We start from the raw sequence: 17,412 nt of genomic DNA, 5'->3' as shown, positions 1-17,412 counted from the left end.
CTGGGAGATGGGAGAGGTGAAACCTGGCTAACAAGACTCCCACTTCAGAGGCTGAATTAAGTTCCAAACCTTATTAAAAAAAAAAAAGTTATTATTTGGTACAGTTTATATATTTACTGATACGTCACGACTTGTGGATGCTTTTGGAAAAGGGACCCAGCTCTCCAGTGACTTGTTCATGGCCCTTAGCATCCTTGGCCACCGACTCCCCTTTGTACTCAAACAGGAGCTGAATTCCTGAATAGTTTTAAGGATCTGGGTTGAAAATGTGTTGCATAAAAGAAAAAAAAACCTTTTCAGAGAGGCCTCTGAAATTGCTCTTTGCTAATGAACTTCCCTTGGCCATGGAGGGTGGTCATCTACCAGGTGGCAGCTAATGTCTGGGAGAATGGGGACAGCCTAGATTTCAAGAATAGCGTAATTGTGTGTGAATGCAAGAACAGGGATCTTATTTTTTTTAGCCTGAAAGCACAAAGTTCATCAGATAACATGGCAGCTCCCAGCCCAGGAGCCCAGCTTAGCTCACGCTGGGGAGGGGGCTGGGGAGCAGGGACAGCGGTGGCAGAGCAGTGCCAGGTTTGGTGCTGCCAGCCCCGTGCTGCACGGGCAGGTCTTTTTAGGGTGTTGAATTGTGATGCTAAATGCATGCCCAATTCTCAGCAGCCCCCAGCCTTCGTCTGCCTGCTCTCGTTAATCAAACTGCCACCCAGTGCTGCTGTCTTTAAGCTGCACATAGGCACCTCTTCCTGAGCAACTGGGTTTTTCAAAGCCACCGAGCACTTGGGGCTCGTACACACGCCGGGAGCGCAGGCTGCTCGCACCCTCGCTTGCTCCTGCGAGCTTGGCAGTGGCTGTGGAGCCAGAGCCGCTTGCAAATATGGGATTATCTGCACATAACAGTTTCCAGACCAGGGTGCTGCTGATTATTTCTAACCTCACACTTCCTATCTCTGCATCTTTCCGCAGAGGCTCTGCTCATCCGATTATCATTTAGCTGCGCAGGTTCAAGGCTGTGAGGCTTTTGGCTTCCCGAAAAACAAGCCTCAATGTGCTGGAAGCTTCTCTGCACAGCTCCAGTGGCTTTTGGGCCAACACACTGCCCATACTGGAGTGTTTTGGGTGGTGCAGGAGCTTTACTGAGCCCCCCCCCAGCCTGCTGGGGAGAGCGGCCATGAAGGACGATGTGCTCCCGCTGCCGCCCGAGCTGCGGCCAAGCGGGCAATTGTGGATGTTGGTTTTGCAATGGAGGTAAGAGCTGCTGAAGGGAGGGGGTGTGTATCTGTGTGCTCAGGACCAGCTCGTGGGAGGCAATGCGTGCTCTGAGCCCGATTGCTGAAGGCAGCCTACACGTGGCTACGCTGGGGTGGCCGGGGTAGCCCTGAAGCAAGCCCATCCCCTGGGGTCACACCGGGTGAGCTTTGCCAAAGACTTTTTGAGGAAAAAAAAAAAAAAAAAAAAATTTTTTTTAATTGAAGAAGATTGTGTCAGCAATAGACCTGATCAGATTTTATTATTATCTTTTAAGCAACATTGACAGTGCGCCAGGCTGACTCTGGTAACGCAGCTGTCCAGGGCACCAGCAAAAAGCTTCCCACTCCCTCAGCCCCAGCACTGCGACCGATTGTCCCCTCCCGGGAAACTGGACCCTCTGACACTCATCCGGAGCTTCGAGTGGTGTCACCTTTACTCAGTTCTCGGAGACGTGAGAGAAAATGGCTGTACGTGCCCCCCGCTCCCATGGGGCGCTGGCACCCGTGCGCAGCGTGCACAGAGAGGTAAACCAGCGGGGCCAGATGGCAACGGAGCAAAATTTTACAGGCTTGTAGCTCCATCCCTCAAGCTCAGTGGGTTTGTCAGAAATGGTTAATCATACTCCAAATGGGCTAAGAAAAAAAGCTTTTTTTCTTTTTTTTTTTCCCTCCTCCCATGTGTCTCAAAGTGTATGGGACTTCTGGAGCCCATACGAAAAATAAAGGTCTGGAAGCTTGTGTTTGCACTTATATTGCTAAAATTTGTACCAAGTCAGTATTTGCCAGCGCTGTCTTTCTTATAAAATGTGACCCAAGACCTTTCTGTTGTGCTCGTGAAGGGCCTGGAGGAGTGCAGCATCACCCCAGATATTCTTATCTCCCCAATTTGTTGCCCATCTCTTCTGATTCCCATGTTGCATTAAAGCTGGGTTGCACATCAGCAGGCTGCAGGGATGCAGAGATGCTCTCCGGAGAGAAAACGATTCTGAAGAGCTGCTTCCAGCAGCCAGTGTCCCGTGCATGGGGGCACCACGATTTTGGTACAGAATTGCATGGGAAAAGGTGTTGCAATCCTGCTGCAGGGAGTCTTTAAAGCTTATTATGTTCCCCCTGGGGAGAGGCAGCAAGCAGTTAAAGGGGAAAGGCTGGGGATTAGTTTTTTACCATTTGCCTGCTGTACAAAGAGCAGCTCAGCTGTACCGGAGCTGACAGACAACATTCACTGGGCTTTTAATCACTGACAATGAATTAAATTGTACATATTAAACACCAATTATATAATAACCTGTAGTTACAGTGTCATACTTGTCGCTGAAAGCAATACCCCATCCCAACTTACCAGGTCTGTTTTGGAAAACATGGAAAAATATGTGAACTTTCTAAGAAAAAGGCTGTTATTTATAAATTACAGGTTGAAGTCTCCCCCAGTGTAAGCCAGAGGCGCACCAGGGATTTCGTCTGAGCTGCGCTGACTTACACCAGGTGAAGACTTGGCTTTTTTAACACTAAAAAAACGGGTCGGGTCACCAACCCTGGGAAAGGTGCAGGAGATGCTCCTCTGTTGGCTTTCCCTGCCCGCTGAAGCCACACCAGGGATGGGGCTGAGCTTTGTGCTTTTATGGCAAGACCAGCTGAATGAAAATCAAGTTTTCTACTCACAATTAACCAACACTCCTTAAGAGCAAAAAACATACACGTGAGACTCTTCCCTTTGGATGAATACTTCCATTTATTCCAACTGGAAAAAACATTTTTTTTTTTAAATATACTTAAGTGTCATTTCTTTTTTTTTTTTTGTTTGTTTGTTTGTTTTTCTTTTTAAAGGAATAATAATTATCACATCGTCCTTTACAAACAACAAAAAAATTCCTAGCAATAGTCTGTGGTATGGAGACATCCATCTTCAAGATTTTTCTGCATCTGCTGCTTTGAGTAGGTGCCGGGGGGCCGGCGCCAGCCCTGCAGCGGGACCCTCCTCCCAGGGTCAGGGCAGGGGCCGGCTCGGCGGAGGCGCAGGGGCACCCCGAGATGCCGGCAGTGCGTGGGGCGAGGGCGATGCAGCCGGTTAAGCCTCTCAGCCCTCCTGCGGCTCAAAGCCCAGCTTTCTCTTAACACCCTCAGGCACTAACCCACATCTTTGGGTGCCAAGAGCCCCTTTGGTCAACCCGCTCCTTCCCGGGAAGCACCGGGACAACGAGCGTTGGTTCGCAGACCCGCCGGGACGTGCCGCACCGCGCCGGCGGTACCCCAAGGGTTTAAGCACACAGAGAACAAACTCACATCCACCATAACACAATACAGCTGAGCCCTATGTAGAGAACGCTCTGCCACGGCGAGGCTGCTGTCCGAGAAGGAGCTGAGCCCACCTGGGGGATGAGCCCCACTGGTCAAAATGGCCTCAGAAGGGCGAGGGTGTCTCTCCGGGGCAGGATTAGGCCCGCGGGGAGCAGTGGGCAGTCGTTCTCTTACGTGTTAGGCAGTAGGCAATATTGAGACTTCCACTTGGTAATGAACAGCAGTTAACATAACCCAGGAGACTAGAGCACCATAAGACAAGTCTATATTCAAAACAACGTCATGCTGACATCACACAATTGCACCATTTACACTTTTATTTACTCCAAATAATAGTTCAACGTTTAGTAACTTCAGCATTCTCTACAGAGGTGTAAAATTCCTTCTCCAGCTTTGGTCATTTACAATGTTGCAGACATTTGGTAGTTCTGTTCTTTCCTATTTAATAATAATTAAAAAAAAAAAAAAAAGTCCCTTTTGCAGCTGTCAGGATTCCTGTATTGGACTGATGGAGCGTACCTGAAAATCACAGGCGTAAGCAGACTTCAAAATGCCACCAAGGCCTCTTCAGGATTTAATGAATTAGAAAATGTTCTCTTTATTTACCAGGATCAAAACAAATGAACAGAAAAAACGACTGAAAAAAAAAAAAACAACTTCTCAAAACAGATGACAACTCAAAGTCTCACTGATATACTTAAGAAATCTGATGATGAAATGGAAAGAGGGGTCCAAAGTACTGTTTGGTTAGCTCTGGCTGAAAACAATTCTGAATGTGCATGCATTTTCCCAGTGACTCCTAAGATATAGAAATTCCTCTGATATTACAAAATACAAAAATATTTTCTCCAAACTCTCATTTACATTGCATTTACAACAATCATGGAAATAAGTTAGGCTCCCACACTGTCTGAGAGACAAATTACCTACCAACATGGCTAATGGAAAACAAAAATGTGGTGGAAAGGAAAAGCTACCGGCAAACTGATGCTGAGAGTCAACAGTGGCAACCAAAACGTATGGACAAACAGAACTCAAAGGGTGGCAGTATTTGGGAGAAAGAGAAGAAACTACTGGGTAAATATTACAGGCTAAAGTGAACTTTTTTGTTGTTTTTTTATTTTCCTCCAAAGTAAGATGTGCAAAATATATTCACTGTGCCCAGGATTATGACTATTTATAGAAGCGTCTACAACCTTCTTACAGATCCCTACTCTTCGGGTCTTTTTTGTTACAATAAAAGCGCTTACATGAGCTAAAACAGTGCAAGTTTGTGAGTTAATTTACATTCTCCCAAGGTGCCTGGCAAGGATGCCATTAGGATATGATACAGTTTTTGCTCTTCTGTCTTTTCCGGCTGTGCAACTGTCCCCTGGCACCCAGCGTGGAAGACTTGGGCATGCTGTACGAGCCGTACTTGTGCAGGAGCTCCTCGCTGGTCACGTACCGCAGCCGGGCGGGTTGGGGAATTGGCTCCCCGAGGAAATAACCCTCGTTGTCAGACTCCGAAGAGGAGGAGCAGGTCGAGCACCAGTCGTATTCGGCGAAGTAGGGCCCCCATCTCTCGCCCAAGTGGTTCTGCAAGGCGAGATCCGACACCGTCCGTGGACAGTGGCCGTAGACGTCCCTGCGGGGACCCTGCTCCACCGTCTCTCTGCAGCTCCTCTGGGGCATGAACTGGTCGTAGTCTTCCCTGGCTCGCAGCGAGGGTCTCTCCTTCAGCCGGCAGCACTGCTCGCTGGCCAGGTGCAGGGCGTTATCCGACCGGGAACGGCGAGACCTCCGGGGCCGGTGCGGGCGGTAATGCCGGTCATCCTCCCGCAGGTTAGTTCGCCGGCGCGTGCGCTCGCTCATGGGGGCATGCCTCGAGCCCTCCTGCGCCCCCAGCTTGCCCCCGGGCACCACGCTGCCGTAGTCGAAGCTCTGGTGCAGCCGCCCATGCGACGACCGCTCCCGGTAGCCGAGGGGGCTGGCGAGGTTGTGCAGGTTTGGCTCCATGTCCTGGTACTGCTGCACCGACAGCAGGCTGCGGACGGACTCGGCGCTTCGAAATTGCACGGAGGAGTTCAGGGTCCCCATGTTGCTCATCTTCTCCGAGACGTTCATGCCCGAGTCTTTGCTCAGGTCAGGCATCGAGAACCTGGAGAGATGCTCCTGGCGCTTGGCTCCACCATCTGCCGAGAGGCCTTTGCAGGGAAAGGGGAAAGGAAGGAAAAAAAGAAAGTTAAGAAGGAGGATTTTCTATCAGCAGAGATGCAGGGAGAAGGCCGGGTTTGGCCCGAGACTTTCGCTTTAAAAAATAACTCGGTGGTTTAGATGCTGTCCTGAAGAGCCCTTCAAGAGGATGATTTTCTTTTTATTTTTTATTAAAAGATCAGGCAGTTCCTCCTTTGGGGAAATCACACCAATTTAAAGTGTTTTTAGTTGGACTCCAAGTTGCTTTTCACGACTTCCTTCCCCATATGTCTACGCTGTCTGTGACTTGATAGGAATAACTAGTGATGCCAGTGAGAAATTATGCGTCAGAGGTAACCTGAGGCCTCCTGCACGCTGAGATAAGTAGGGTGCCATGATCCTGCACCCACACCTTGCGCAACAATGACATGTTTTGAAGGACTGAACAATCTCAGGGGGCAGCTGAAAACGGGGCGACTAATTCAGGCTTGTCACCATGCTGTACCGCACGGGTTCCCTGAATGACACCTGTGGGGGGACCGAAGGGGCCGCCTTGGCCACGTGCATGCAGTCGAGTCTCCCAGGAGGTGAGGAAACACCCGAGCCCAAGAGGGTCTGCTAGAGCTCCCCATAAGCAGCAGGACAGTGGGGGGGTCAGGCTGTCCCTGCAGATACCCAAGGAGCTGCACATGGGCAGGAGCCAGGAACATCAGCTCCAGCTTGATGGGCTGCCCTGCTCGGGAAGGTGGCCCCACCAGGTCTCTCCCACGTGCCAGCCAGCCCTGGGCTCCTGCAAGGCGCTTTCCCAGCCCTGAGCTTCCACGAGGTGCATTCCTGCAGCCCAGAAAGCCTTCACCCGGCAGCCGAGAAGTGGTGTGTCTGCTCAGCACCAGCCCATCAACGAGAAACTCAACGCACCTCACCTCACCCTAGTCCTTGGCCTGTTTTCTGGGTGTTTTCTATCTATTTTCTGACTATCTCCACGTTGGCTTGACAACTGGCAGCAGTCAGCGCTTGCATTGCAAGCTCAGGACAACATGTTTCTCAAGCTATTTCAAAGGAAATCCATTTTATCCCAAATCAAACGCAGAGTGTTTGCTTTGGCGCTCTTCTCCCTGTCCCTCTCTGACAGCCTCCCCGTGCAGACCAAATGCGGAGAGCTGTGCACCATCAGCAGGATTTTCAACATGACGCACAGCCCTTATGCAATCACCGAGAATTTACGACTTTGTAAATTAATTAAAAAAAACAACAACCCAGCCCACAATTCAAGAATAAACTTCTTTTTCCCTTAACAAAAGCTGCTTACATTTCATCGAGAGCTCAGCTCCTTCAGCATTAGCTGCTGCCTGCCAAACCTGAACGAGAACAAGGGCTGCTGTCACTAACCCTGCTCATGAGCTGCTTCAGGGTTTCTTTGCACTCGGCCTTAAAAAGATCAACAGATGCTGCAAAGACGGGCAAGTTTTTCCAAATCCTCCCCTCCGCGGCAGAGAGGGAGAGGGAGAGCTTTAGCACTTGAGCACAAGCTGCCGCTGGGTCTTGCATGATTTGGCTTTGCTTCCCGAGTCCCAGCCGCTGCAGCCATTTCTCTCCGCTCCTTTGCTTTTCTGGTGTTAGTGGGGATGTTTCTGGAGTTTACGATTACAGAGGAAGGGAGAGTGGTGATCCCTCATCCCTCAACACCACAGGAAAAGGGAGAGGCTGGGTTAAAAAAAAAAGTTAAAGCCACATTTTGTTTCGAAAAGGACACGCTTTTCAAGCCAGCTTCGCGGGTTTTTTTCCTAAGCCACGCTGATCTCGAGTGAGCTAACCCAAGCCTGCTGACCACCCCTCTGGAAACAGTCCCGCACGCACTCCCTGTCCCCTCCGAGGACCTGCCCGCCCATGCTCCCCACTCCCGTCATGGGAGTGAGCGATTCCCGGCACACACCACCTCCCCGCTGCAGCCGTGATCTTCTGCCTTTGATCCCAGTGATGCCGTTTGTCACATCAGGCACCGCTCCCCGTGTCCCTCCTGTGCCACCGTGGAGAAGCCCAGCAGCCCCCCCGGTAACAGGCACAAAGACCTCCCGAATAGCCAGAATAACAGTGGGATTGCCGGCAGAGCTGATCTGAACATGAATCACGGCTGCTGACAGCCGAATGTGGCCTTAATCAGATCTGTCAGACAATAGCTGACGCCAAAGAAAATGAGCCCTCAGTGACATTTATGCAACCCTTCGTTACAAGAGCCAGTGCAGCTCCGCAATAAGAATGAGCCACGGCAGCGCTGTGCAGGAACAGAGCTCCGAACGCCGCGGGATGTTTCTGCGGCGTCAGCAGATTGATTTTGGCAGCATCGTTTGAAAGGGGCCGACCTCGTCCCGCCTCGCAGGGGCACGGGGTGAGCTGGTGCTTTGCTCCCAGTGCACAGCCAGCCGCATGGGACAGCACCCACCGGTCTCAGCTCCCCTGCCACGGCCATCTCTCTCCTCCGGTCCTGTATCCAGCGAGAATAAAAACGAGCATCTGGGGAGAGGCTCCTGGAAAGGCAGAGCCAGTGCTTCACAGGTTTAGTTTATGCAGGATGGGGTTCTCCACCCCCTTGCACACACCTCCAGCAGACGCTGTGATTGCTTTGTCTTTTCCTCTTCAAAGCGTTGGTCAGCAGAGAGGGAAGCAATTTCAGACGAGGAACCTGCGATACACGTACGGCTCGTGCTTGGAGCGCAAGGTTTAATCAGTGATTATTAGGTCCAAGGGATGTTTCTGGCTGTTCATCCAGACAGCCTGATTATAATTAAGCATACACATTTTAAGACTGTGAATCACTGGGAAAATGTGGATTGTAAGAGGAATCCAGCACAGAGCACATACGCTACTGTCGCCAGCACACGGAGCTCAGGGCGCGATGGAGCCCGTGCTCAGGAGGCTGCAGCAAAGCCACCCCAAGACCCAACGGCTTCATTTCTCCATGCGACAAGAGTGGGAAATGCTCCTTGCTGAGGGCCAAATCCATCTTCCCGGGTAGGTCTTGCAAACTGCACATGCACAGGCCTTTTTTTTGTGAGCCACAGCAGCAAGTGACCCAGCACGGACCGCAGCGGGGGGCCAGGGAAACTGTTTTATCTACTCAGTGGCAGCGAAGGATTTCTTCCACTCACTCAGGAGGAAAGCTGAGCTTTTACAGCATCACTGAAGGCACCGAGAGCTCCACATGGCTCTTAGAGTGCCCAGAGTAGTACCAGGTCGAGGATGCAACTCCTAACCCATGTGAAACCCAAAGGTGCCTCCAGGCTTAACTTCACCGTTACACCAATGCAAAGTGTAAAGCATCATGAGCTGGGCTTAGGCCTGGATTAGTCTTCCAAAGCTCCCTCAACGATCCTGCCCCTCTCTGCGGAGCCACAGAGCCTCAGCAAGGCATAGCGGGAGCAAGCCAGGAGCGCTCTAGTCTGACCGCAGCAAGCTCAGAGGACAGCCATAACCATTTGTCTAAAAAATTTCATCAAGAAAATATAACCTAGGAATAAAGTTTGAAAGAGCAGGGGTTGTTTAGTCTACAGAAGAGGAGCTGAAGGGGATGTAATAACAGCCTTCAAACACGGAAAAAAATGCTTGCAAAGAGGAGGGGAATACATTATTCTCCAGGTCTGCTGAACTCCTGCAAAGAAAATTTCAGCTCGGAGAAGAAGAAAACTCTTCCCGTGCAATCAAAGCAGAAGATGGCTGGGGCAGGCTCTGGCACCGGAGGTTTCCCACGCACCCGAAGGCAGTGGATGCCCAAGCACACGCAGGGAGGCTCCGGGTCTCCGGCACTGCACTGCTGTGGACGGGGCAAAGGCGGCACCCATCCTTCCCTCCTGTGGTCATTTGCCATTTCAGAGCTACACCAGTGCATTGAGGCCCAAACTTCTTGAATTACCAGTATTTATTTACAGCTGCTGCAGCTCCCACTTAATGAAGTGTTTCATCTGGGAACACAGCTAATAACCCGAGCGAGCCCTAACCTGGAAGAAAGAGTGCATGAGGGGAGACCCCACCACGCAGCCACGATTTTTTTCTAACAAGGAAACCTGAGAATCTGTTTTCCGAGGCCATCCAGGGGAGCGGGAACCCTGCTCCGGCCCGCGGTGCAGGAAGGTCATTGCCGCATCACCAAGCCCTTTCCAAAAGTGCAAACCCAGGGGTGACGTGCTGAGCCCCCACCGGACTTTTCCTTCAGCAAAATGATGCTCTGAGACACCGAGGCGCGTCCGTCGGCAGCTGCCCCAGAGGCTCTTGCAGTGGAAGAGGAGAGACGGCACCCACCGCCGCCAGCACGGTCCGGCAGCTGTCCCACGGCCAGACTGGAGCCAGCACCGCGGCGCACGCGGACACAGCGGGTTATTTTGCTGCCGTTCTCCGCTGCATGGGGCTGCCAGGCTCAATATTTCACCCCGGAGCCATGGAAACGCACGCCTTTCGGATGAGCACAAGTGAAAGCTGTAGCTCGTCTGCGGGTGTTCAATATAAAACTCGAGCTGGCTACAGTGCCGGGAACACAAAGCAGGTTTCTGGTTAACATTAAGGTTTGTTAAGAACACGCTGTACGATCCCCTCTGAACTGCTTCCCCACCCCTGTCAAGAACCACGTTTATCCCACAAAAGATCGCCAAGGGAAATAACAACCGAGTAAGCAAAGCGATGGCACAAAGGTATTCCTTGTGAGCATCACCTCTACAACCTTGCCGCAACAAAGCCCTCGGAGGTGCTTAAATCACACTGTGCGCTTTGCTAAACCAGGGCTGCAAGTTGCATTCATTCTGAATTATTAAACCACTCGGCAAACGACAGCAGAGGGGCCGCAGAGAACACGTACGCTGGGTGTGAGGCTGGGAATGAAGCTCCCCATGAGGGGAAGCAGCTCCCAGCCCCCATTAAATTAAACTCCCTGTGAAGCTGGGCTAACATGGGGTGATGCCCTGTCGCAGGCAGCATCCCACTGCAGACACAGCATCATCTGCTTCCCCCCAGCAGGGGAATGCAAAATGCCCTGACTTAGGATATTGCCAACAAACAGGGCTATGCTGACGCTTGCTTCTTGCCTTTACATTTATCAGAGCGTACATATATACCTGTGCATCGCAGCCCTCACCACCTGAGCCCCATATAGCGCCTGCTTGCACCAAAACACTGCGCCCAGGCCAGCCAGCCCGTGTTTAAATGCAGCTAGAGAGGCACAGGAGGGGATGGTGTGGCGCCTCTCGTGTCCAGCCCCCCGCGTCAGAGCCTTCTCTCTCCCACAGCACCAGGCAGGCACATCCTCACCACCCTGGGAACAGGGTTTATTTCAAGTTCAACCCCGAGAACTTAAAAAGAACTCAAGGAGAAACAGCCTGCCCAGGGCTTTGTTTATAGCTCAGCCTTGTCTCACTTCTGAATGACCTCGGGGTGTGCAGAAATAAAGCAGAACCCTTATGTAAGTGGAAATCGTGGAAAGTAAACAATTTGGGGGAAAGCAGAGCGCTCAGCCAAGCGGGTCGCAGTCCCAGCAGCCTCCCACAGCGTGCCCCCGTATGCCACCCCAAGGGCGTCAGGGCATATTGCCCACCCCATCAGTCCCTCTGTCCAGCTCACTGAAGGAAGTCCCTACACTGGTGCTGCCTGGGAAAGGGGTTGGATTTCAACCCAGAAGCACCCCTGTAACCCCTCTCGTCGGCACCACCAGCTCCTACGCCCTCCCCAGACAAGGCAGCATGGCCACCACCCCAGGTCAGGGACGATGTGCTATTGCTTTCCCTGACAACGCCTCCTTCCAGCAGTCCGTTTCAGTTCTCCCTCTGGTTTGGTTGTTACCCCATGTGCTTCGGCACGTCCGTGTGCAACACCGCAAGGGTGAAGGCGTGCACGTGGCTGGCCCCCGCAGTAAGCACGCCAAACCTCCCACTGCTGAGCGGCAAAAGGTGGGTGAGGGGGAGAAGAAATGTTCCTGGCAGTTTTATAACGTTTCGGCATTGGCCCTTTGGGATGGAAAACCTGTATCTTCACATGTTGGGTTTCAAAATGACCTGGCTTGGATTGGGGTGTGTTATACCTGGGTCTCAAAACTGCAACAAAACCCCCCAGGGATCCGATCTTTTGACTGGGAAGCAGTTTTACGCTGCCCGTGTCTGAGGGAAAGAGGGTGGGTAGGAGCATGCTGGAGAGCTGGGAGCCTCCTTTTTCTTAGAAGAAGTCAGGAACAGGCAATGTGTCATTTTCTGGCTTGCATAACTCAGCTGAAGTGCCCGAGGCAGCCGCCTTCTCCTGCCCAGGGGGTAGAGAAGCACCCGTGGGATGCAGTGCCACTGAGGATACAGGGATGGGGACCAGACCCCAGGCCCCGAGCCCCTCACTCCCATCCTTGAGGGTGTTCAGGAGCTGCTCCCAAGCCCTCGGTGCAGGAGAGGCTGGGCCATTGAATGCTTCTCTGGGAAATACAACTCTAGCCCTGAGAAACAGGGCTTTTTCTTCCCCCCAACACCCCGCTCCCTTTCAGCTCCGCCTCAGAAAGAGGAAGAAGAGGGGGGACTGGAGACAGATGATGCTGTCAGCTCACTCCGCAACTCAGATGCGCAGGGATCAGCGCTGACCCACGTGCACGTTCATATGTTTTTTCTCTCCGCTTCCTGGGTATATCACAGTTGTTGTTTAGTCCTGGAAAAACAAGCTATTTGGGGCCTTCGGGCATCTCACAACACAGATGACAGGAAAAATGTGTGCCATACATGTGAAATCACATGCCACCCTGTAACAGCACCAGTTTAACATCTTTTTTTTTGCTGGATTTATGCCTGTGACAGATGAAGCTGTTACCCTCACCCAAACTCATTTTCTCAAGGAATACTTAAAATCTATTTCTCCTTTTGCATACAACTGTCACCGTTCAACACGGCTCCTACCTCCAAAGCACTGCTGCTCTCTGCAAGCTGCACACAAAGAGACTGTTCCCAAAGAATAACATTTGGCCTGCAGGTACGTTCTTAAGTGGGCTATTTGACCAGCTGCCATTTTGTGGAAATGACTGCTTGGAATCAGCAGAGATCAGCTCTCGATTTCTAATTCAGCTGCTAGGCACATCGAGCACCTGGAAAACCTTTTTTAGAGGGCAATGCAAGCACAAGCAGAGCAAGGCAGAGCACAAGCACTGGGAGCAGGGCTGTGATGGACTTCTGGGAAGTGATTAACCTCTGGTAGGATCAGGCTTCTCCTCATGAGAAATGCTTCCTGGACAAACTCCATCCTAGCATTGTCCTGATTGCTTAATGAAGGGAGTTATAGGGTAAACACTGCTAAAGCATCAACTGTTTTGTATTGTTGCTAATGCCATAAAAAGAAAAAAAAAAAAAAAAAAGCAAAAGCAGCCAAAGGAAATAAAATATAAAAGATGATATAAAGTCAGCAAAAATGAGCTCTTTTCTGGAAAATGTACTGGGAAACATTTTTTGCTGTTTGCCTCTCCATCTAATGGCCATGTTGGGCAGGAGGACCCAGTCTTCAAGAAGCTGTAGCGGATCAGAGTCTGTCATAGCCTTTAGTTGATGGCAGAAAAGGGATTTTCAAACAGAAACGTGGAAGGAAAGGAGAGGTGCCCTCCACCGGCAGGAAACTCTGCCCTTTGCCAGTGGGCACGTTTAAATCACTTCAGCCTTTGTGGCAATTACACAAGCGCAAACCAGAGGCCAGCAGAGACACTCCCAGCTAATTCAAACCCTGAAACGGCACAAGGAGGGTCACAGCCACCTCTGCAACTCAAGTGTCTGCTGGTGCACTACTACCCACAGTGAGACAGCAGAGCACAATCGAGCACGTTAAGGGCAAGTGCCCAGGATTAACATGGTGTCAAACCTCTTTACTAAACCATGAGGAACTAGCTTTAAAGTGATTAAGCAGAGCCTGGTTGGAAAGGTGAAAACCTGAGATCTTGCAGGAGACTTGGGGTCACATAAATCACCCAATGGGTGACCCCTGGTCTGGCACTGAATGCATGACAAATATTATAGCGACAACATCTGTTCACAGGAGGCAGCCTTCTGGCCAGAGGACAGGGACTACTGCTGCACACCCTGTGAGTTATCTGCTTTTACTGACGTCTCCAGCTAATTAGTAGTTAAGGCTAATAGAAACATCACAGCAGAATCTGCTGCCAGGGAGGGACCAGCTTTTAATGTGTGCTCTGCAGGTCAGGGACTGTTTGCCCTTCAGCCTCCTATAAAAAAAAAAAAACGTTTTCAGCGATGCCATAAAATGTTAGATGGATGCAGTGTTAATTTCACTTTATAAGGTGGAGCAACTGTGCAGCATGAGAAGCTCAAAGGGATCTTGTACGTGGATGCCCGGGAGTTTCTTGCAAAGCAGAGCTGGGACATGCAGGGTGGAGGGCACGGGGTGAGCGAGACCCCCCGGGCTGTGCTGGGGGGAGCTTCGTGGGGGTGCTTGCTGGGCAGCTTGCTTGGCCGTGGCGGGGAGTGCAGGGACAGGAAAAGCCAGGCAGTGGGGTGCTCTGCCCTGACACCCCCCTGCCCAAAAACCTGCTCTCCCACAGACCTCAGCCAGGTCACCAAATCCCCCGGCCCTCAAAATGTTGCCAATTAAATGGGATGATAATTGTGTCCTCCATCATTGCACACATGGCCCTGGGGGAGCTGCCTGTTACTGCCACAGTGCCTCCAGCTCGAGCTGAGCCAGGTCCCAGAGCAAGGAAAATTATTAGAATCTTACACATTAATAAAAATGTTATCACCTCACTCTGCAGAGGAACTGCTTAAATTCGTTGCAAGCCCCATCACGCTGCACATCTGCTCCAGAAAGCAGGGAAGAAGCGAGTCGTTAAGGCAGACAGTGCCCGTAAGAAAATTCATACTAGGGCTATGTACGGAGCACGGATACCTTTGGAAGGTCTCCCTCCTAGCAGTTTAAAAAGGCATTTCTAAAATGAAAGACAGAATGATTTTCACTGTAATACGAAGGCCTCACCACGTTTTCAGTTTCTTGACCTGTATCCCCGGTAACTCCTTACACTTCAGCTCCAAACATGCAACAACCCCTCCAACACTCAGGGATTGCTCATCTGAAGTCAGTGTTGCTCAAGACCTTTTGTACTGACGGGGTTTACAAAATATGAGTTTTCAGAAACACAAACCGCTCTGGAAACGTGGAGCTTTGCTTAGAGAAACCTTGTTTTGGAGAGCAATTCCCAGCTCCCTTGCCATTTCACATCTATTTTTCCTCCATGTACATTTGAGGCTGTTTGAGCAAAACCCTCTCCAGCTCGCTAGCTTCTCCTCTCCCTGCTCTGCTTTACCACTTGCTGTTTAGGGAGATCCTGGCTGAGCACAGAGATCATTTCACACCTCGGCACAGAGCTGGCAACTTCCCTAAACAAACACACCGAAACCCAGGAGTGGGGTGAGGAGGCACGGGCGTAGCAGAGCAAACCTGTCTGTCCAGGCAGGGCAGGGCACAGAGCTCGGCTTCAGCAGTGTTCAGCTCTCCGGGGGCCCGGTGATGCTCGCCAGTGCATCCCCACCACCCGGTGCCAGCACCCCGTGGGGGACCCTCGGGACCGGGTACCAACCACCCCGCAAGGCTGCTCGCTGCCAGCGACAGCAGGACAGGCAGGCTCCATTTTCCAGGGGGGCAGGCACCTGCCCGAATCCAAGCAACGCTTGGCTGGAACAGAGAAAAGCCGGGTGAGCCACAAAGAAAAAGCAAGGCAGTACCTCTGGCGAGCAACCCAGGCTCAGTGTTTCGTTCTCGGGTAAGTTTTCTGCTGAGGGACTCGGAAGCGAGCGATAGCTGTGCCAGATGAGCGCAGCCGTCCCATCATGCAAACCACATCAGGCTGCAGAAGGACGGCGTGCACAGGGGGCTGAGCCTCCCCAGCACCGAGCTGCGGGCCACAGCCCCACCGCAGACGCGTCCGTGCACGCACACCCATCCCCGCGGCCACAAAATGAAACCCAGACACGTTTGGGGTGAGAGGACCGAGAAATATTACCCTGGGATGCGCTCATGAGAAACGGGCTCAGCCTGACGGGACAAGCATCTCGCCTGGATTTTCCCCGCAGTTTCTACCAGAGGATTGGGGAAGAGGAGAAAAAGAGCTGTGCATAGAGGGAGAGGAATTTCTTTTAACCAGCCATGTGTTCGAGGACTGCGTAACATGCAAAAGGGGTTAACCGGGCCTATTTCAAAGCATTTAAAAATATTTTTAGCCCCCCAAGGGCAGCTGACAGCAGTCCTTCAAGCTCTAAAGGCTGGAATCTGCCTCTGTGTTAGCAGCTGGCCTTGATTTTTTTACCCCCTCTTCACAAAAGAGAGGATTAAAGAGCTTGAAAACATTTGCTTTGAGCTACACGGGAAGGCCAGCCATCTCTAAAGCCCTGCATTTGCTAAGCACGCAAGCAGAGACAGAGGGGGCTGCCAGGCACACTGGGGCCAGGGAGGCACCGAGCAGTGGTCCACGAGCTGCCAGTCGCCCCCGTTAACGGGAAGACACCCGCCGTGGCACTGACCTGGAGCACAAGGGACCCCATCGCACGGAGGAGGTCCTGGGGCGGCTGCAGGGTGACAGGAGCAGGGGTGATGTACCTGTTGCGTTGGAGAGCGCGAGGGACTCCATGGAGCCGCGGGGAGTCTGCTCGGTGGGCGTCAGGTCCTCTGTGAACTTGAGGGCGTTGATGGGGTGCCGGGTGCGGCATTGCGGCGTCGGCATCCTGCCTTCCTCTTCCTCTTCGTACTTGGGGACTTTGAGACTTCCTCTGGTCTCGGGAAAGCTCTGGTTGGACATGTCGCTGTAGCTCTCCTGCGAGCGAAGCCTCCCCGAGTAGTAGTCCTCTCTGCAGTCCTGGACGAAGCTGCCGCCGTGGCTCTTCATCGCCAGCGAGGAGCTCCTCTTTGGGTTGCTGAAATGTTTCGCCCATAAATCCGGCTGCGAGCCCGGGACCTGGCTGGGGTTATAGGAGGTCCTTACGTTGCACTGACTGAGAAGCTGCAAAGGGCTTTGGGACTGACTTTGCTCCATTTTGCTCCCATAGTGATAGAGCTCATCCCGGCTCCTCCACAAGTGCTCCCTGTTGAGGCTCGGCGTCTGGCTGGCCAGGCTCAGCAAATCCATCTGCAGGGACAGCGGGTCCACGTCGGTGGAGAGGCGGTTGGAGGTGACCTGCAGCTGGTTGCATGGGCTGCGCGCCCCCTCCTCGCCTTTCCCCTTGTTCTTGCCGATCTTGGCGCTGCGGCGGGACTCCTTGGCTCGAGCGCTCTGGAAAGCCGAGTCGGAGGAGTCGGAGCCGTTGGGGTCGTCGCCGACGCTGCAAGCTCTGGAGCAGAAGATCTGCCCCTGCTTGGGCAGGAAGGGCCGTCCCAGCAGGGACTTCTTGCACTGCGCGCAGCAGAAGCAGGTCTCGGTGGCGTGCCAGTGCTGGCCGTCGTACGTCATCTGGCCCTGGTCGATACCTTGAGGGGAAGATGCACAGCGTCAGGGTTAGCCCACGGGCATCACTTCACACTGCGCTTAACGTGTGCGTGCCCGACGAGTGACACGCACCCAGGCCCGCTCTCGAAAGCCCTTCAGCAGGGTTTCTCCGAGGCGTGAAGTTAAGCCCATTTCTAATTCCTTGCAGGCTGCAGGCCTTTGCTTGGGAGTTACTCAATGCTGGGAGAAAGGCAGCAGAACCGAGCCTCAAGC

At 52.3% G+C, this 17,412-nt stretch overlaps 1 protein-coding gene across 1 annotated transcript in view; it reads right to left on the bottom strand.

Moving 5' to 3' along the window:
• Positions 1 to 4,862: 4,862 nt before the first annotated feature.
• Positions 4,863 to 17,412, bottom strand: part of PRICKLE2 (prickle planar cell polarity protein 2) — a 106,706-nt gene continuing 94,156 nt past the window's right edge. The window contains exons 8-9 of the mRNA XM_086470267.1: positions 16,317 to 17,180; positions 4,863 to 5,731 (exon numbers count right to left, since the gene is read on the bottom strand). Coding sequence (XP_086326393.1) covers positions 4,863 to 5,731; positions 16,317 to 17,180 — 1,733 coding nt within the window. The remainder of the gene's footprint in view (positions 5,732 to 16,316; positions 17,181 to 17,412) is intronic.

Source organism: Leptosomus discolor, chromosome 9, assembly GCF_034619465.1.
Source record: "Leptosomus discolor isolate bLepDis1 chromosome 9, bLepDis1.hap2, whole genome shotgun sequence".
Lineage (NCBI taxonomy): Eukaryota > Metazoa > Chordata > Aves > Leptosomiformes > Leptosomidae > Leptosomus > Leptosomus discolor.
This window is presented reverse-complemented; position numbering and strand designations above follow the sequence as displayed.